The sequence below is a fragment of the Phyllobates terribilis genome, unplaced genomic scaffold, assembly GCF_046119375.1.
Source record: "Phyllobates terribilis strain yellow unplaced genomic scaffold, ASM4611937v1 Scaffold_9__5_contigs__length_417890890, whole genome shotgun sequence".
In the NCBI taxonomy this organism is placed as follows: Eukaryota; Metazoa; Chordata; class Amphibia; order Anura; family Dendrobatidae; genus Phyllobates; species Phyllobates terribilis.
The window spans coordinates 382,099,663-382,121,529 of NW_027362769.1; the positions used below are offsets into that span (position 1 = coordinate 382,099,663).

The 21,867-nt window shown below is 46.0% G+C and overlaps 1 protein-coding gene across 3 annotated transcripts in view; it reads right to left on the reverse strand.

Annotated features, from left to right (window-relative positions):
- The window catches only part of ARHGDIG (Rho GDP dissociation inhibitor gamma), a 35,367-nt gene extending 14,016 nt beyond the window's left edge, over window positions 1–21,351 (reverse strand). The window contains exon 1 of one of the 3 annotated variants that reach the window (XM_073648524.1): window positions 21,143–21,351. Coding sequence is in view for 1 of the 3 variants with exons in the window: in XM_073648523.1 (XP_073504624.1) it covers window positions 5,024–5,117 (94 nt within the window). In the remaining 2 variants the exon portion in view is untranslated. Of the gene's footprint in view, window positions 1–3,443; window positions 3,466–5,023; window positions 5,357–21,142 lie in introns of those variants that run through there. The other 2 variants (XM_073648523.1, XM_073648525.1) reach the window with 2 other exon arrangements.
- Between the last annotated feature and the right edge of the window lie 516 nt (window positions 21,352–21,867).

Below are 21,867 nucleotides of genomic sequence, written 5' to 3' on the forward strand. Positions count from 1 at the left end.
CTGCTGCCCGGCATAGCGGGAGACCCAGAGTCGGAGTGATAGAGAAGCTCCGCAGGGCCGCCAGCACCGATTCGGTCAACAAAAGAAGAATTCTGAATACAGCTCTGGTTGTAACTAGAGAACAAGACAGTGAAAAAGAGAAACCCTCTCTGTAAATTACACAAGATACAAAATAAAAAATGTTCAGTTTTTTTGTAAATTGCATAGACAGAGACAAATGATGAAATTCTTGTTTCCAGCAGCCAACACTAGAGGGAGCTCAGGAGTTTACTGCATACACTAAGCTCAATATTAGCATCGTATACAGAGGGCTCCCCCTAGTGGTGGCAGCAGACAGGATCTTATCATGTATCTCTGTATACAGGGAGCTCCCCCTAGTGGTGGCTGCAGACAGAATCTTATCATGTATCTCTGTATACAGGGAGCTCCCCCTAGTGGTGGCTGTAGACAGAATCTTATCCTGTATCTCTGTATACAGGGAGCTCCCCCTAGTGGTGGCTGCAGACAGAATCTTATCATGTATCTCTGTATACAGGGAGCTCCCCCTAGTGGTGGCTGTAGACAGAATCTTATCCTGTATCTCTGTATACAGGGAGCTCCCCCTAGTGGTGGCTGTAGACAGAATCTTATCCTGTATCTCTGTATACAGGGAGCTCCCCCTAGTGGTGGCTGCAGACAGAATCTTATCATGTATCTCTGTATACAGGGAGCTCCCCCTAGTGGTGGCTGTAGACAGAATCTTATCCTGTATCTCTATATACAGGGAGCTCCCCCTAGTGGTGGCTGCAGACAGAATCTTATCATGTATCTCTGTATACAGGGAGCTCCCCCTAGTGGTGGCTGCAGACAGAATCTTATCATGTATCTCTGTATACAGGGAGCTTCCCCTAGTGGTAGATGCAGATAATCTAGATATACAGGGACCCAGATTATCATTTATCTTTGTGTCTATACCGGGGATTTGGAGATTTGCATCAGAAAGCAGAGCCCTAACCACAGTAAAGATATATTAGGACATTAATCAGCACAGACTACTTTACGTAAAGGCCTCTTCTCGCTCAGTGAATATCTAATAAATCTAAGACAATCTCGCTCTGATCAATAAGTCGTGGCGCTGCCATTTCTTGGATAAACATCAGATAATTGCAGATTACAATCTATTGACAGGTAGGATTTTTTTCTCCAACCTAAAGTGATGTAAATGGATCACGAGACAAGCGGGAAAAAACAAATTAGAAAATAATGGTATTTGCGCAGCCACTTAAAGGGGAAGTGCAAGGTGACATGATAAATGTGAGGTGGATGGCTGCCCAGGAACTGCATGATATATTAGGATAATGATACATGTTGGATCTATTGGGACAAACAGGCAACAATTTGGCTTCACTTTTCCCTGCAAAAAATAAATACATTTGCAAATGAACAAACTTTTCCTGCAATTTTACTGATTTTTCAGGATTGCCAGATCCACCGGCAAACAGGAAGAAAAAAAAAATGCTAATTTTGGTTTAGCAGATAATGGACCAAAAAGGTAGAGAACAAAAAAAAAAAGAAAAAAAAAAAAATCTGGAAAATGTGAAAGTTTATTCTCTGACCAGGAAAGATCAAGATGCTGCAAGGTTCCCAATGTGCTTGATTTTTCACATGGTCATACGAGCAAAAAAGTGAGGAAACTGGAAGAGGGAAGAAAAGGAAGGGTTAAGAGGGAAAAGGATGAGAGAAAAGGGAAATAAAGGAAGTGATGACAGTTCAGAGATAAGAGGGGAAAAGAAAGGAGAGGGAAGGAAAAGTATAAAAGAATAAGATGGTAGTTGGGAAGAAAATGAAGGAGGTGGTGAGAAATGTTATTAAAACAAAAGGGAAATGAGGAGGAGGCAACCAGAAAAGAAAAAAGTATGATGGAAAAAACAAGGGGTGAAAAAGAAATAAAAGGAAGTAGGGAAGGAAAAAATAAATATAGTGGTTATGAAGGAAAAGAAGGAGGTGAGAAATGGAGAAGGAAGTGAAGGAGGGGCTCAGAGGGAGAACGGAAGGGGATGAAGAAGCGAAAGAAAATGAGGGGAAAGAAAGGAGAAGGAGGAAGTGAGAAATGTGACAAAAAGTGAGAACTAAGGTAATAAATAGGGAGAAGATTAAATGAGAAAAGCAACTGAAAGATGTGATGAAGGGAGGGCATGAGGAATTGAGAAAGCTAGAAGGGAAGTAGGGAGTGGAAAATGAGAAGGAAGTGAAGGAAAACAGGGGATAAAAACAGGTGGAGGAGAAAAGGTAAGAAATTGATGGGTTAAAAGAGTAAAAATGGAAAGGAAAGAATGGAAGAGAAAAAAGATGAAGGGGACGAGGAAGTCAGAGAAGGTAAAGAAAGAAGTGTCTGAAAGGAGGGGTGAAAGGAAGTGAGAAAAAAAAGTGAGAATTGGAAAGAAAAAAAAAAAAAGAAGGGGGATGAGAAGATGGGGAAAGGGTGGAAGAAATGAAAAAATTAAGAGAGGGAGGTGTTAAAAGGGAAGGGCACCAGGAAGAGAAAGGAAATAGGGACATAAGTGAGTAAAGAAATGTAGTGGAAGGAGGGAAGGAGGGAAGGAGGGAAGGAGGGAAGGAGGGAAGGAGGGAAGGAGGGAAGGAGGGAAGGAGGGAAGGAGGGAAGGAGGGAAGGAGGGAAGGAGGGAAGGAGGGAAGGAAGGATTTTAGCGTCAGTGGAAACACTTGGAATCTTTCCTGTCTTTCTACTAAACCGGACTCTATGGGATGAGTCCGGTTTAGTAGAACTCTAGGCGCGTCTTGCCTTCCTGTTCTAATATGAATGCAGCAAGCCATTTCCATCAGTCGTCTCTCTCCGTGTCTTTCCTTGGACACTATTGTACGGTAGTAAAGGTTTCTATACGGCAAATGGAAAGTCTACAATGCAGGAGATGGCGGCATTGCAGTAATCTAATATATAAAATATCGCAGTGGTGGACAGGAATGTCCTCTCCATTTACGCCGACGCCCCGACAAGAAGACAATTCCACCATCGTGCTACAAACCTGCAGCGCAGCCGACCTCATTACTCTGCGGCAACAGGCGAGAAACACAACGGATCAAGAGGTTTTGCTAGAAAGCAGAAGCGAGCGAACAAGCCGCGCATACAAAGCAGCCGCCACGCCGCACACGGTGACATTATCGTCGGACAAGGCGGCGGTGTCAGATCCATGTCAGCCCATTATACGGCTATCGTATACATCCCGGGGAGCCGACTCTACGACGAGCGTCCAAATATATTCTGTCGTTTCGCAGAAACTCAAGGAGATAAGCGAGCGAGGCAGATCGAGGAGATGAAACGCGCCTCACAGGAAGCGGCAGACACGTATCAAACAGCAGAATAAATGCATGAAAATGAGATTAGATGCACGCGGTACACAGGGATGAAAGAAGGGTCGGGAACTAATCAGAAACCCAAATCTTACCCAAAGAACCACTTCAGCTGATAATCCCAGAATGAAAAGCAGGATGCGACTCCGAGGAGTTCATAGTGATGGTGGCACTCCTGGGGGACGGCAAAATGGTGCTGCAGCTCCGCTCCCATTGAAGTAAACATGGAAGCTGGGCTGAGGCGAGCATGCATGTTTATAGTGGGGTGAGCCAACCTTTATTTCGCGTGGCCAGCTTTTTTTGGGTCTTGCGCAGAACTTTCCATGAAGAGGACTATGGTGTACCATGTAGTGCCCAACTAAAGCAATCATGTAATGCCCAATCTGGGCAGTAGTTGCTTACTGTCCAGCTTTCCTTATGAAAGATTGGGCACCAAATGTTGGATCAGTGTGCACACTGCCCACGGCACCTCCTAAGACCGACGAAGGGTATATGACACAAGCTGCGCCATAGAGCAATCGTCAAGGAAGTCATGCCAAGAGTAGAAAAATGGGCGATCGGAGAGGATAAAAAATAAATAAAATTTCAGCTTTGCCTTCACCAAAAATAAGGGAACAATTCAGCAAAAATTAGATGGAAAAAAATTTAAAAAATAATCACACTCGTGTATAATGCTTGACACCAAACCCAACTGGACCCATGTGTGTGAGGTCCTAGGCCAAAATGGAAGGACCATATATCTTCCAGAATACTGCCCCCTATCACTCAATTAAAGGTGAAGTTCATACACCTCATGGATGGAACCGCCCTAGGCCTGGGCCTCATCATAAAATGGCAAAAAAATGCACTTTAATGAAACTTTTCTGTATATTATAGAAATAATGGAACAAATAAGTGAAAAGTGTTGCTGCAGTACCAGTAACCAACAGGCAGGGGGAGCTCCCAACAACAAACCCCAACAGAATGGGTCATTCTAGGGTAAATTTTGCAGACGGAGCCGTATACATGCAGAATTACAGCCGCAGATCTGAGATTTCATAGTGACACTGAACATCGATCTCCAGAGACCCGAGCGACAAAGCCGACATTTACTATGACATCATTGACTCTGGAGACAGACGGGGTGTAGGCCAGCTGATACCAAGTAATAGGGTCACATATAGCCATCACTAACTGTAATTAATATGTGATCAGGTTTCACACCATCACCCACAGACCCCAGATAAGTCCCCCTCCCCCGCCGACTCCTACCTTCACTACAAATGCATCAACTTGGAGTAAAAAAAAAAAAAAAAAATCAGCAAAAATGCCATAAAATTGTAAAAATAATTTATATAAAAAATTAAAGACACGGGTTTTACATTAGAAAAGCCATAAAACAGACTCCCTAGATAAAAAACTGTATTCTTAGATTATAGTGGCACAATATTGAACATAAAATTTACAATATAAAAACAAAAAGAAAGATTTAAAAATAAATAAGCATAACAAGAATATATTATATATATATATATATTTTAAACACTATAAATTACAAAGACATGCAATAAAATGCAATTGAGTCTTGATGAAGGGAAAAAAAAAATTAATTAAAAATCTAAAAAAAAAAAAAAAAAAAAAAATACATTTTTACAATGAAGTTGTAACAGCCGAGATGCCACCAGGATGATCTCACCTCTGTAACAAACTGTCAGCCACATAAGTTCCAACAACTGTCCGCCAAATTCACAGACGTCGACTCCCAACATTTCCCACTTGGTCCCCATCATAGTCCAAAAAAATAAAATAAATTTTTTTTTTCTAAAAGCAAAATAAAATACAAAAATGATGGGAGTCCTTGCTTGGAAGAGAATGAGGAGGTCTGGTGCTTTTTGATTTTTTTCTTTTTTTTTTTAGTTTTATTATTATTATTATTATTTATTTATTTTTTTTTAAAGAGCTATCAAAGAAGACAAAGTGGAGAGATCCCCTTCACAAATCTTCCTTCTGCGAGGAATACCTGAGCAAGAGAAGACGTAATGGGAAAAAAAAAAAAAAAAAAAAAAAAGGGGATTGTTGGCCGGTGATGATTTGCAGTCTGCGAGCCCTCCCCTCCCTGCGCACACATCATACATACAGCCCAGTGCTCGCCCCCCTCTCTGCTGCGTGCACTGGCACAGCAATGCCTGCAACTGCAATGATCTCATCCTTGTCTTTACAGCACACGCACCAGAATACAAACAGCAGCCTGGCTGCGGCAGAGGAGGACGCGGCACAGCTGGAAAATAATAATTCTCCAGGGCGTCTGCTCCAAAGCAGCCATGATCAGGTCATAGCAGCGACAATGGGATTTATACATGGATCCACTGCCGCTACAATAAAATTATATATATTATATAATAATATCTACCTCCTCCTATCTAGAATGACCGGGAAAAATTGGACCACCCTCAGGTGTCAGCCAAGCGCGGTCCGATTTTTTATTTTTTTTCCCCCAGGACCCATAGACTTGCATTGAGAACATGGAATAAATGGCGCTATAATATTATTATTATTATTTGAGGATTTTGATCAGACACGTCTCCGCAATTTTGCATGGATCACTCGGGAAGGAACAAACAAAAAAAAAATTAAATTTAGACATATGAGAGTCTGTGGGTCCGCTCATAGGAGAAAAAACACAGATGGCACTCGTATGAGGGAAAAAATATATTATTAATAATACAAACTGGATATTGTCCAATCAAAAGGCTGCAAACACATCCTTAAAAAGAAAAAAAAAATGCTTCAAAAATGCTTTGAGAAAAGAAAAGCTCTTAAAAAAAAAAAAAGGAACATTTCCCGAAAACTGTAGTTTCAATTCTTTAAAAAACGAAATAAAGTAAAAATTTCTTGGAATCCAAGTTACAATAAATGTAGCAAAAAAAAAAAAAACAAAGCGATCACTTCCTTTCTACCCCAGTGCGTCCTGCAGAACCGGGCTGCGGGGGGCAGAGCCTATACTGATGCCGTCGCGCCCTGGTCCGTGTGGCCCATGTGAGAAGACCAATACTAATAAGGACCTGTGATTACTGGGGGCCCTTTTGGAGATTTTGCTTTGGGACCCCCAAAGATTCAAAAGTTCCGTCACTGGGAATTATGGTTACGACGACTGATGCAAAAGTTACTGGGAAGGAGCGATTGCGTCTCACAGGGATTACACATGGCTGCCTTCTTTCAAAAACAGCACCACCCTTGTCTGCAGGTTGTGTTTGGTATCACTGCTCAGCTTGATTCACTTTGCATTGACTTGCAATACCAGTCACAACCTGTGGATAGGTGGAGGCGCTGTTTTGTTTCTTTTTAAAAAGCCTCAATCCCGGACTAGCGAGGTAATTTACGGAGACAATTTATGCTCCATTTCCACATATTTGTCTTATAATTAAGGGATAATTAGTGGGGAGGGATGAGCAAGGATGATTATTGGATAAATTATTACAACGATGGTCAATCCATCCATCGTTTAGCCGCCTGACCTAAAGATGCCGATTCTGGCACCATTTCGTGATCCCATTAGCCTGAGTGCGGGTACATAGTCTCTGGAGGACTCTGACATCTCGGGTCATCATTGAGTATAATGGGAGGGCTGTGTAATACTTCAGTTCCCCTGTGGGGGCAGTGTAGGGACATTCAACACTTCTTACAGATATATGTAAACACTGCAGAGAAAAAAAAAAAAAAAAACCCTACTCACAGCTGAGGGTCTGTTACAATTGTATGTAGTCTGCACTTCAAAAGGTGGGATACATTCTTCCTGCGCTGATACATTGTAGCAAACTATCAGGACAGCAGCTAAAAACAGTTAATCCAGAAAAAGCGACCATCAGTCGAAAACACGTGTAATATTTCTAAACATCTCTCTCTCCCCCGCTGAGGACATGAAGGGTTGTCAGAGGGAGGTCTTGCATTGCAAATTTGGAGCCAGAATGATGAGATCAAAAGATTTATCCTCGGAGAAGACCCCCACGGATCCAGCGCTGCTTACAGTAGAAGACAAATACGTTTAAACATTTCACTGCCCTTCTCTTATCCATAGGAGCGGAACCTCCGTACATTTATATATCCTGTTCATCCAGAACCTTCTGTTTCATGATCATAGTGCTAAATCTACAGTAGTTATATTAAAAGGGGAAAGGTAGTTGCTGTAAAGTTGTAAAAGGCTGTTCAGGGTCTGTGATAAAAGTGTCTAAACCTACAGGACTTAAAGGGGATGCTCCTTAAAAAAAGAAAGAAGGAAAACACAAAAAAGGAAAACACCGACACTGAGGACACAGCGGTGATCTGCACGTAATGTACAAGCTGAACTGATCTCCGGCGATCAATCGTGATCATCAGGGAAAGATGCACATTTTTCCTGTGGTGGCCACTGCTGGTGATATGTGGTATTACAAGATGCTAATGTAAATGAATGGGTGACTATGTAATACACGGTCTCACGTAGAGTCCTCCAGATAAGACCATCAATGCAATCAAGTGGTGTCCAAAGGGATAATACATTAGGGGCCCCCTGTCCACCACCACAGATAATATTTGATATTAATTACCCCTGAAATAATTAGAAACTGACCTCTAGGTGGCGCACTATCGCTATAACATTCACTTAAAGGGACATTCCAGTTGGGGATGATATGTACTTGGTGTAACCTAGGAAGGATGCTTGCACTCATGATGTAATTTCATTCTGATTTGTCCTGAGCCATGATGGGAGAGACAACCACAGACTTGGGAGATTTCCTTCCAACTGGGAGACACTTCTGACAACTGTGGGTAAAAAGGGCGTGTCTTTACACTGTTTAGCACTGATTGGATGATGTCAGACTGTAGGGACACGCCCCCCAAGTAACAACACCCAAAGGCCAACCTCCCCCAAGTAGCAACACCCAACGGCCAAACTCCCCCAAGTAGCAACACCCAATGGCCAAACTCCCCCAAGTAGCAACACCCAACGGCGATGTTAATCCTAAATTTCTTGGGAGGAATAACACAGGAACAGCACAACACAGACTTCCAGGAAAAGAAGCTTCAGAATTGTTATTTGTTGGGGAAAACACGTATTCACTTAAATAGATAGGTCAGGAGACCACACAAGTCCCTTTATGAAAAAAAAATTGCCTCCAGTAGCCAAATTCCAGCAGTATCTGCTCCTCCAAGACATAAAAATAAAAATAGTCAAACACAAAGCAGCAGGAATGTGAAGACAACATCACTTTAGGGGAAGAAACAAGTAAATATTCCAAGACAATCATAAGGGGATTTGTCCCTCAAGAAACCAAAAATGTTCAGATTAAGACGTTAATCACGTTAGGAGGTTATATGGCTTCAAACATCCAATCTGTGCAGGCCAAACAGGCTTGAGGTTCCTCCATTTGTCCATTGAGGTCATCTTCTGACCAGAGTTATTGAAATAAAGAACAGGCTGACATCTTGGCATCGGACTAGTCAATCTTAAGATTTAGGAAAGTCTTTCTAAGAGCCACTGAAGACCATCTGGAGCGTAGAAGATGTTGGTCAGAAAAATGTTTTGATCTTGAATATTCTGAACCAAGGAACCTTCTGGACTTGAAATATCTACCACCACCATCTTCACGTACATCACACAGAGCAAATACGTTTCTCAAGACGAATAAGATCACATCCCGAGTGCTCACCTTACTTTCATGCTTGTGGAGCATGGCCACCTAAAGATTTTAGATACCAACTGGTGGTCTCAAATTTAATTATCGGGACTCTCTGGATAGATTGATAAGACTATCAACCAGTCTGAAGACCATCCAAGCCTGCTAGCGTTGATCGCAACGTTTGTAGAAGATTGTCAATAGAGTGGAACCCCCAAGAAAAAGTACCTTCTCCACCAAAAGCACAGAGTCCTCATCTTCGACAGATTGTCACTATGGACTGGATGTGGTTGTGTCTAATTCATCATTAGTTTGCCATTCTTTCCCATGGCCTGAACTTCAAGAATCCCCCATTAGTCCTTGGAAACGATGCTACAAGATTTTTCGTTACACCTTTCTCTAGTAACGGAGAAGTCTTACAAACAGATACCTCTTGTGTTAGGAGGGTCTCCAAATATTAACACCGGCCATATCTTATGGGTTGGTTACATGACGGGGTCATGAAGGAAAAGTTCTTGATAAGGAAACAACTCAACATATGAAAATAAAAGGGGAAAAAAAATGAAGTCAGGAACTAAATGCCAAGGACCAATATCTTCCCTTCTTTCAGGAGAACCCATGGAGAGGTTTCTTGTTTTAGGGCCTTCTTAAAAGCGTTGACCGCAAAAAATGGTTCCCCAAGAAAGTATCTACCAAAAAAAGATTTTTAGGAAGTTGGAAATTAGTATTTTTATTACACGTTTCCCTCCCTTTAGCCAAATCGGAAGAACTAAGAGGGGGGGGGGGGGGGTCATGTGCCTGTAGCATGAAGTAGTCAAATTGTCAATGGCCATGTTGATCAACCGAAAGACTTTCCATCAAGAAAATTGATGGTCACCACTACAGTAGGAGACAACCATGAATTCCCCTTTCAAAGGCGTCCCTCCAAAAATAGTTTTAAGTAGCACAATGGCGTCTAATATGGGCAAGTCATCGCCAACGATGGCGGCATATTGGCCAAGCCTCAAGATTTCCACCATGGAGCCCGTCCATAAAAAGTGCCGCGCACCCCTATAAGGGAGGGTGACACCACACCCCGCCTATGGACAAGAGTGGCGCTGTGACTTTTTGCCGTCTCAGACACCCCTTTAAAGTATGTGGCGCCTTTCCTTGGCGGTCGTGTAGGATAATGTCATGTAAGGTAAACAGTAAGAAAGAAGGGGGGGGGGTCACATACTTTTTGCTTCTGGATCACGGCTCCCGTTAATTGTCATGATTCACCACCCAGAATGATTTATTTTCATAAAACATGTAAATGTCTCCCATCAGGGCTCCAGCGCCGGTTAGCAGATGCCGCAGCGAGCTGCCAAGTGGAGGCATTACTCCGGAGCAGCGCAGCAGCTGCCAGCGGGGACCGATGTCACTTACTATTTGTACACATGACGAGCTCAGCGCAATCAGCAAAGTTCTTAAACACCTAATTAACCAAAATAAAAGAAAGAAAATAAAATGTGTACAAATTCCTAAAATTTATATGACACCGCCCATCACAGAGAAAACGGCCGATGGCACCGGTGGCGGCAGGTCCATACGTGTGGTGCGGAGGATACCGGAGAACCACGTCCCCGTCACTACATTCAATAGTCTTGTCTTGGGAACCTACCGAAGCCCCTGCTGCGCTCTTAAAGGGGTGTTCGAATTTGGGACAATCCAAAGAAAAGGCATTGGACAACAGGTAGGAGGTTTCTGCTGCAGCAAGCAGCCGCCCAGCCAGGAATGACGCAGCCTTTAAAGGGAGCTTTACCCATATCGGACAGGATAAGCCATAAAAGTCTGATGGATATGGTCAGGAATGGAGAAGAGGCCGCGAATGTGTGGCTTCTTAATGTCGGAGCTCCAAAAATTACTGAACCTAAGCAAAGAGCCACCTCGGGAACAGGTCCCCAGACAAGTTGGGTCCATCCTATTATTATGCCATAAACACCATTTTTGGGAGCACTGTTGGGTCTCGGGCTGAGCGACAGGTTGCTGCAGTAGAAAGCCTCCAACCAGATCCCTACCTGCAATGGAGACCAAACAAGGCGAAACCCTGACCCTTTCTGGAGGTGATGAACCAGCTCTATTTTGCCATCAGTTTTAGGATCTTGCAAAAAAAAAAAAAAATTTTTGCTCACCCTAAAATATGTGAAATAAAGGGATCCAAACCATTTTACTTTGTGAAAGGTCAAGGTTTTGTAGCGTTTTTTGGGGGGGAAGGTGAGTGTGCAATGTCATTGTCCTCATTGGCTTGCTAAGGGCAGTCATTGTTTGGGCGAGGGGCTGGTGGAGGGGGGATGGGATGAGCCGCGCAGTCGTCTGATTTGGGCTTTATTGTTGCAGAGCACAAGAGTCATTAGCTGGATACTGGCACGGTCGATGCTTTAAATTAAGGATGCCCGCTTGGCGCTGCGCCAGGAATTCCAATATCAGTCTGGCCTGGGAGCGACAATAATAGACGGCGTCACGTTTTACAAGGCAGAGGGAGGGTGGGGTAGAGCTTTAAAGACGACCGCATTGTTCCGATTAATAATTAAGTTAAATTAATCTCACAAAAGGAGATCACGAATCTGATAAAATAGGATGACGATGCGAAAATCTCCATTGTTTTTTTACATATTTGGAAAAAAAAAAAAAAAAATTACTAAAAAAACAAAACAGGCAAAAAAAAAAAACAACAAAAAACCCACGAGCAATAGCAAATGAAAAATGGTCACTGTCTTTTGCAACCCTTTTCAGATCCAGTCATCTCCAACCTGTGGCTCTCCGGCTATTACAAAACTACCACTCCCAACCTGTCTGGACATGATAGCAGTGGTAGTTTTGCAACATCTGAAAGACCTCAGGTTGGAGGCCGTCGATCCAACACTTTAAAAAATAAAATGGCAATTAAAATCCTAAAAAGCACTACTGATTATGGGCTACGGAGGATCTGCAGTTGCTCCCCGTGCAGTTTTGACCATAAGGTGGCGATAGATACCAGCAATTACAAACAAGGCTGGCATTGTTTGGATGGTGTCAAAACTGTAAAAAACTGTACACCCCTTTGAGAACAGCGGTGGAAGAGTCAGGACCTATGGCGCCCCTTTTCTGACATTCACCCCTAAGGCCGGCTCCAGTGATAAGCGTATACAGTGCACCTATAGACTTCAGGAATATCCACAATATATCATTTGTTGTGCCTTTTTCTGGGTCCTCGTAGACCCGTGAATACTGCTGTAGATGGTGGAAAACTTGCCAACCAATCATCTCTTTAGCCTCCGCTATGGGCTGAAGTTTACACAATGCCCACGACATGCACGCTCCTGCACATGGCGCAGCCTCCGCTGGCAGCAGGTCAGAGGGTAAATGAAATCTGCAGATGTAACAGCGCCTCTAGTGGCCAAGAGGGGAATAACAAAAAATAATCACTGTAAATGTTACACTTGTATATTTATTTATTGTATTCACTTATATAACGCCATTAATTCCACAGACAATATTAAATTCATATTAGTACTTAAAGTACCAATATGAAATATACAAGCATAACTTATTACATTTACAGTGATTATTTTTTGTTACTCCCTTTCAGCCACTAGAGGCGCTGTTACATCAGCAGATTGGAGGGTAAATGAGATCTACTGATGTGACAGCGCCTCTAGTGGCCAAAAGGGGAACAACAAGTCAGTGCAAATGTAATAAAGTTATATACTTTTCTATTTTAAAAAAAAAGTAATAAAATGAATTTAAGCCACTGATAGTATTAGGATACTACTTGCAGTCTGAAATGTAAAACGTGTAATAGACTATGTATACTAAATAAAAAAACATAAAAAAAAAGTTAGGGACTTTTTTGGCTTAGAAATAAAAAACTTTTAAAGACCTCGGTATCATAAAAAAATTCCAAAAAGTTGGTAACCAATGGCAATACTTGTATTTTTGATCTTGTTATAAAAAGAAGGGCACATTAATCATCGGCCTTGTTGCATCACTCACGTCAGTCGCTCTCCTGTTTCATAAAAACCTGCCCCAACTCGCAGACTCCACACAACTTACAGCAGGTCTCTACTGAGACATCTTAAAACTTTTTTTTTTGGTCGTACTTCATGCTCCCATTTCCATTGCTATCAATATGGGGGTTAGGAGGACCCGGTACTTCTCAGTGTCTACGCGTTTCGGGGGTCGGGATTAGTTTATATGAACACTCGCTTTAAATTATATTCTGCAGCACATGGATTATAGGTTGCCTGCGATCCACGTGTGCTCATTAAAAGCTGTATGTGCTATACATTAGACTGCCTCTATATGCTGCACAGACTTGTTTGTTTTAGGTCAAAAAGCGAGAATAAGATTACATAAAAAAGTCATGAACATTCAAGGTGAAACTAGATAAAAGTAAAAAAAACAGCAGGGAGAGAGTTCAGGAACACGAGATACTGTGACTTCTATCCCATCAGAGAATGAACCCACAATGTTACAATGCCCGGATTCTTTACATGTAAATAGTTATAAAAATTCTTAGTAAAAATATTTGAACAAAAAAAAATAAATAAATAAATTCCATAAAACTCCAACAGGGTTAATACTTGGCTAGTAGCCCCCTCACCGCTGCGTCCTGAGCACAGAGCCCGGCACTGGCCCTCGCTGTACGACTAAGGCCCGGACACGGACGCTCACATGTGTTTTAACAATCGCTGGTTAGCAAAAAATATTTACGGAGAGAGAACAAAAGTTTCTGGCACAGGAGCCGGTGAGAAGCAAAACAGATCGCACTCACACTAATAAACATTGTGCTAAAATGCTCCAGAAAATGAGAAATTCTGTCCAGCCTGCCAAACAAAAATATAAGAAAGGACAAGACCGGCCCCAGAATGTGCAGCTGAAAATTAGCAGAATAGTGAGTGCAGCTCTGGGGAATAATACAGGAGGTAACTCAGGATCAGTACAGGATCAGTAATGTAATGTATGTACACAGTGACTGCACCAGCAGAATAGTGAGCGCAGCTCTGGAGTATAATACAGGATGTAACTCAGGATCAGTACAGGATAAGTAATGTAATGTATGTACACAGTGACTGCACCAGCAGAATAGTGAGTGCAGCTCTGGAGTATAATACAGGATGTAACACAGGATCAGTAATGTAATGTATGTACACAGAGACTGCACCAGCAGAATAGTGAGTGCAGCTCTGGAGTATAATACAGGATATGACTCAGGATCAGTAATGTAATGTATGTACACAGTGACAGCACCAGCAGAATAGTGAGTGCAGCTCTGGAGTATAATCCAGGATGTAACTCAGGATCAGTATTTGTGACAGTTCACACAGTAACTGAACTCTTTAGGTAAAGGATTAGTGTAAACATTTTTCTCCACACAAGCATTTGGTTTACACAGACATCTCAACCTCAACATTCTGAGGTTTATTGTAGTAAGGTCCGATACGGTCACGCAACCTTACCACACACTACATCCGCCCCGTCACATGATACACTATTACGAACCAATGGCTCCTGTGGGATCGTGTACATAGTGTGATGGGTTCATCAGATGAGGTGAATTCTCCAAACTATAGGCCAGGGTGAGCAGCACGGACCAGAGGAGAGGATACAGCAAAAATGGACTTGCCGGACAATATGTGCATCAGCACGACAGATGGGCAAGTGAGGCTGGATCAGTGGATGAAGCTAGAGGGCAGGAACAGCAGAGATGCAGATACAATCAGGTATTTTGCAGCAGGGACATGGTTAAACACAGGACTAGCAGAGACATCTATGCAATAAGGAACTTTCAGCAGTGATGCAGTTAACCACAGGAATAGCAGATAGTTGAAGCACCAATATTTGCAGAGATTAGTATGGAATAAGGTACCAGTTGCGAGTCAGATAGCACCTGGATTAAATGGACTGAGTTTATAAGTGGTAGTCAGATGCTGGCATGCAGGCAAGAGCATCAAGGAGAATAATTAGTCAGGAGGGGAAGATGAGGCCAACTCCTACAAAAGCACATGGTAGAAAGACGCTATACCTTCCTGAATACTCAGGGCACTCATGGCTGCCTGAGCCGGGCTTAAAAGGAATCGAGTGATGACATCTGAGATGCACGCTGGGATACTCGGCTACATAGGGAGCTGACCATGAGGGAAGAAAGCAAGGCCTGGACCTGGGACAGGTAAGCAACACTTAGCAAGGGCTCAGGGACATATTGTTATGCAAGGTGTGGGAAAGACTTAGTTCAACACAAAGGGAAGAGGGAAAGGGAGCCCAGACTCTAGGGAAAGGGAAGAGTGTAGACCTCCTAGTCGGATCTACTATCACCCTGTCTCCACTAACGTCCCTATATTGGCTCTTCACCAATCGTCACACGGGAACCTCACCCTGTCTTTCCCTGGCTAGGGAAGGGGGGGGGGGGCGTTAGTCGATCCCCACTGACCATTAAAGACAACAAGGGGGAACAAACAAGGGAAGATAGCTTAGCTTTTAGTTGACTTCAGAGAGATGAACACCCGTCCTCATAGCTCCAGAGAGGAAGAAGTAATGCACTTGCTTCGAGCCTTCACAAAGGGTAATGTGAGTATCGCCGGCACCTCCCTCCAGCAGACAGCAGGTATTTATACACCCAGGCCAGGGTGTTAATTAGCCAGAGGAAGGCAGCCGCTGGGTCCTACAGAGACAGCTTCTAAGAAGGTGTCTGTAATGCCAAACGTAGAGATCTCCTGCAACCAACTGCAGGGCGTCTGTCACACCCGTGACACATGTGTACTGTAGACCTTCCCTCCATATAGGTGATGCTACTAATATATAGTCCCTTTCTCTACCATTGAAAGTTAATACCAATTTTCAAGAGGACACAGAGTGGAGGTTTGGAGAGGTCAGGAATACAGGCATCCATATCAGCCTCGGAGAGATTGGTCATTGGCTTACTAAGGCCGTGGTGGTGACATTTTCTTCACGGGTTTATGGCACAGACTCATTCCATAGGCACGATGACAAGTTGTTCCTCTTCCTCGAGATAAAGGTTACCGGGGAGTGTTCTGTTGGTCGAATTCCTTTCAACAAGTCAAGATACTTCCTCATATTAACTGAAACACGACGATGGCAAAGACAACCCCCACCCAAGAAAACTGAGGGTAGAGGAAAGAAACTGGATATTTTATCCACCGTACAGAAAAAAGAAAAAAAAAAATGTGGCCCCAGATACAGAAGTTACCATGAAGCAAGGTTGGCTGCAGGTGCCACCATCATCTTCGGTCACAGAGTTACAGAAAACTACACAAGATGAACCACCACTGCTCATCGGTATTGTTCTATTTCAGTGGGCATGATTGACCACCATTTTCAGGATTGGTGAGGGTCCAGTGGTCGGACCTTCAGTAGGCAGGGATAACTTCCAAACTTGGGACAACCCCTTTAAAAGGAATGGGGCCGAGCAGCAAAACCACACGTAACGCGAGGACAGGTATTTGGAACAGTTCTCCTGACCAATGGAGAACTAGTTGGGAGAGACAGTCATGCTGCCATTTGCTGGTGGACCACCATAGACCGGACCACCGGTTCTCCACAACCCTACAATATAAACATTTCCTACTATTCAGCCACCCTATAAAACACGGCATCGGGCGTCAGTGAAGAATGACAGATACAAGTCACCATGAGACCGGAGACAAAAATAATAAGTCAACGGGAGCTCGAAGAGACGGATTCCGATATCGCTCCTTGTAAGGAGGGTCAGGAGACCTTCACAGATCCGGACTTCTCCAGCGTATACAGACATGTCAGACCATCTTCCAGAAACGTCAGGAATGTCCATTCAACACTTCATCTAATCCCGTACATACACCGTACCCCACAGGCCCTATAAAGAGTTATAAGGGGGGCGGCCAATGTCAGGGTCTCTGGAGCATCTCAGCGCTGGAAATGTGCCGCGCGTCCTGTGAGCGCCGCAATATATGTATGTAGATGGGAGTCATACCGATCGGAAGACAACTGGGGCCAAGAAATCTGAACTCACGGAAACCGGAGATTATACTTAAAGGGGCTACAATAAGGAACAAAGGAACATAGAAATAAGGAAATTGCATGTAGACTCAGAGTACCCCCAGAGCAGCCGCCTCACCGCACTACAGTGCCCCCCACACACACAAGCCAGCCCCCGCACCGCAGTGCCCCCCCGCCCCTCACACACAAGGGAGCCAGCCCCCTCACCGCACCACAGTGCCCCCCCGCCCCTCACACACAAGGGAGCCAGCCCCCTCACCGCACCACAGTGCCCCCCCGCCACACACACACACACACACACACACACGGGAGCCAGCCCCCTCACCCCACTACAGTGCCCCCCCCCCACACACACACACACACACACACGCCAGCCCCCTCACCGCATCACAGTGCCCCCCGCCCCTCACACACAAGGGAGCCAGCCCCCTCACCGCACCACAGTGCCCCCCCGCCACACACACACACACACACACGGGAGCCAGCCCCCTCACCCCACTACAGTGCCCCCCCACACACACACACACGCCAGCCCCCTCACCGCATCACAGTGCCCCCCGCCCCTCACCGCACCACAGTGCCCCCCCGCCCCTCACACACAAGGGAGCCAGCCCCCTCACCGCACCACAGTGCCCCCCCGCCCCTCACACACAAGGGAGCCAGCCCCCTCACCGCACCACAGTGCCCCCCCGCCACACACACACGGGAGCCAGCCCCCTCACCCCACTACAGTGCCCCCCCCCCCACACACACACACGGGAGCCAGCCCCCTCACCCCACTACAGTGCCCCCCCCCCCACACACACACACGGGAGCCAGCCCCCTCACCCCACTACAGTGCCCCCCCCCCCCCCACACACACACACGCCAGCCCCCTCACCGCACCACAGTGCCCCCCGCCCCTCACCGCATTACAGTGCCCCCCCGCCCCTCACACACAAGGGAGCCAGCCCCCTCACCGCACCACAGTGCCCCCCGCCCCTCACCGCACCACAGTGCCCCCCCGCCCCTCACACACAAGGGAGCCAGCCCCCTCACCGCACCACAGTGCCCCCCGCCCCTCACACACAAGGGAGCCAGCCCCCTCACCGCACCACAGTGCCCCCCCACCACACACACACACAAGGGAGCCAGCCCCCTCACCGCACCACAGTGCCCCCCCGCCACACACACACACGGGAGCCAGCCCCCTCACCGCACCACAGTGCCCCCCCGCCACACACACACACACACAAGGGAGCCAGCCCCCTCACCGCACCACAGTGCCCCCTCGCCACACACACACACACGAGCCATCCCCCTCACCGCACCACAGTGCCCCCTCGCCACACACACACACACACACGAGCCATCCCCCTCACCGCACCAGTGCCCCCCCCTCACACATAAGGGAGCCAGCCCCCTCACCACACCACAGTACCCCCATAGGGGAGCCAGCCAGCACCACAGCAGTGCCCCCCACTTCACTGAGCTGCAGCACCCTGTACGGCCACATGGACATGGACGGCAGGGTGCCTGGTGCTGCATCCCACAATGATGTAAATACTTAGGAGACATTAGTAACCTTAGAAAACAATGGCGGCCCCCACAATGGGAGCTTATATTAGAGCAAAAAAAGAAAAAAAAAAAAAAAAAAAAGAGAGAGAGAAAAAGACTTTAGAGGTAGATCAGGAAACAACCAACAAGCCGCTGTTGACGGATCCATGAATCTTCAGCACACTCTTCTATTGATCGCAGTACTCGGATGTTGATACATTAATCAGAGCGGCCGTTCACACAAGCCTGAGGTCAATCTACAGCACTTCGCCTGCTTGCTGACAGTTTCCAAGTAATATTATGTATTTTTACACTGCAGAAAGTAAGAGCGACGTTATCGATCCCGAATAATGAAGATAATTTTTGCAGGAGGCCACAGGTATAAACCTGCAGAGGAAACAAAGATTTTAAAGGAACTGGAGCCAGAATTTTGGGAATTCTTCTACCCGGATCACATCTGGTTGGCAATATTTGCTGAATTAGTTATCATTATTAAATAAAAACAGAGCGCAAAAGAAAAAATGTCCCGAAATTATGTGCCCCCGATTCATCTCATCTGAAGCCATTTCCAACATATCCGGATGGGGACGACCCCTAACAGCAGCCATGATGCATCCTACAGGGGGCACCACCCTCTCTGTTTCGGAGCCTTGTCTGTGTGTCAGTCTTTACTGCAGATCTCGAATTCTTATTATGGTCCAGGACGTGTGACAACTGCAGGAAATCAGACCCTAAAATAACGTGTGAGCTAAACACATCCGCAGCAGCAATCTCATTCCTGTCCTGATAGTTTGTTACAATGTATCAGCGCAGATTCCAGGTTCATAGAGGATTGTGAAGACCGGATACAATTGTAGCAAACCATCAGCTGTGATAAGTAAAGAGTGTTTGGAATAAACAAGGTTGTTTCTATTCACTCACAGCAAGAAATTAGAAAAATGCAGAATCTGAGATTGGAAGAAACGTCTTCAAGGATTCCTCAAACGCTTCACCCTACAAGTCAGGAATCTCCGTCCTGCAGCAGCGAGTCCCAACCCGTCCCCGAGATCCTCGCTGTGCAACGCAGGGCAGCCCAAAGAGTTAATGGCGGCACAGGAGAGGCTCAGGTAACTCGTCTAACCTGAAATTCGCACTCCCAAAAATGTTCATTTGTTGCAGAAAAGTAAAAAAAATTCCCCTTACGGAAAGTTTTGGATCTGCGCAAAATTTGTAAGGAGACGTCCAAAATGGAGGAAACTGCAAATGACGACCAAAAGCAGCTCAGGGGTTAACGGAAACCCAGCGTGGAACCATAAGGGGATTGCACTACCAGAGATTGCCCAGATTATATATACAGTGGGATACAATCCACATTTTAGGTATGGATGGCGCAGCTCGGAAGCAATCCATGCAGCGGATTTAACCCTTGCAACTGCTTATAGTGCAACTCCTTAATATAATGCTCCTGCTGACTGTATCAGGCTGCGGCGGGACTGACAGACCGCCTGCGCATCAGGCTGCGGCGGGACTGACAGACCCCCTGCTCATCAGGCTGCGGTGGGACTGACAGACCCCCTGCTCATCAGGCTGCGGTGGGACTGACAGACCCCCTGCTCATCAGGCTGCGGCGGGACTGACAGACCGCCTGCGCATCAGGCTGCGGCGGGACTGACAGACCGCCTGCGCATCAGGCTGCGGCGGGACTGACAGACCGCCTGCGCATCAGGCTGCGGCGTGACTGACAGACCCCCTGCTCATCAGGCTGCGGCGTGACTGACAGACCCCCTGCTCATCAGGCTGCGGCAGGACTGACAGACCCCCTGCTCATCAGGCTGCGGCGGGACTGACAGACCCCCTGCTCATCAGGCTGCGGCGGGACTGACAGACCCCCTGCGCATCAGGCTGCGGCGGGACTGACAGACCGCCTGCGCATCAGGCTGCGGCGGGACTGACAGACCGCCTGCGCATCAGGCTGCGGCGGGACTGACAGACCCCCTGCTCATCAGGCTGCGGCGGGACTGACAGACCCCCTGCTCATCAGGCTGCGGCGGGACTGAAAGCCCCCCTGCGCATCAGGCTGCGGCAGGACTACAAGGCCCAGCAATAGGCATTTAGGAGGGGCAAGTGCATGTGCCAAACTAAAATTGTGCTTGCCCTTTGGGCGCCACTTCCCAATTCTCTGCATCCAGCCCTATTAATACATGTGTGCACTAACGAACATTGCAAAATACCCTTTTACCCCCAACCTGTATCTGCAGGACCACTCGAGGGCGCCGCTGTCACATGCACGACCCTAAGAGGCCAATAAAAAACTGAACTGAGAACAAATTAAAATATATGAACCCCCACCATTAACATAACTCCTCGTACCCCATGGTGGGGTCTAATAATTCAGTAACTGAGCCGAACAGGAGGGAACTAGGTCACAATTTCCATTTGGAGCGGGTTCCCCGTCTGCCCCCGCTGCCTGGATGTCCCATCCCATAAGTCATGGCTGGAGCCCAACCCCAATCATCCAACCTGAGTCAACGTGCAAAGTTCAGCCCCACAGATATCGCCCCAGCGAGCTCCATGCTCCCCTACAAGTGCCCCCTACTCCTAACCAGACCCCAAAACTGGAAGAAAGCAGTGCAACAATGTAACATTCCCACCTCTGTGGTTGTAGGGTTTCAGTGCTGGGTTCCTGGCGGAGCTTAGGCTGCTGCTGCACAGGGTGGAAGTGCTGAAGTTCTGAGGGTGGCCAAGCCCTGTGCACTTTGCAGCCAATGAGCAGGGGCCATGCCTGGGCTCTCTCACGGGAGGTGTGGGCTACAATCAGGAACTGGGCTGACAGGAAGTGGCTACAACAAAGCTGACATTCTCCTACTCAGAAGGGGTTAAAGGGGTGTGTGAATTGGGCTTTAGGTGCCTCCTTACTGAGTGTGCAAAGTTTGAAATACTTTTTCTTTTCATTTTCAATCATGTGACGGGTCCTGGATATGGGGTCTGTAAAGTTACAGCACTTTTGGGAAACTTTTTTATATGTTACAAAAGTTTTGATCGGTGGTGGTCAAGGGTCTGGAGGGGGCTCAGACCTCACTGATTGCTAAAACGAAGGGGCTCAGCCTCCTCCGATACTTTGTTATGTGTGAAGGCAGCCTTCGTTTTAGTGATCGGTGAGGTTTCAGAACCTGGATCGCCATCGATCAAAACTTTTTTCACTTGTCAAAAAGTTTCCAGAAACTCTTAAGGGCTCGTTCAGACGTCACATATGAAAAAAAACGGACCAATTATTTTGATCAGAGTTTGAGCCGAGTGTCATCAGTTTTTCTTGTATGTGGAGAGAAAAATAAAAATGTTTCTCCATCTTCTCCTACATGACTGTCCGTGAAAATCG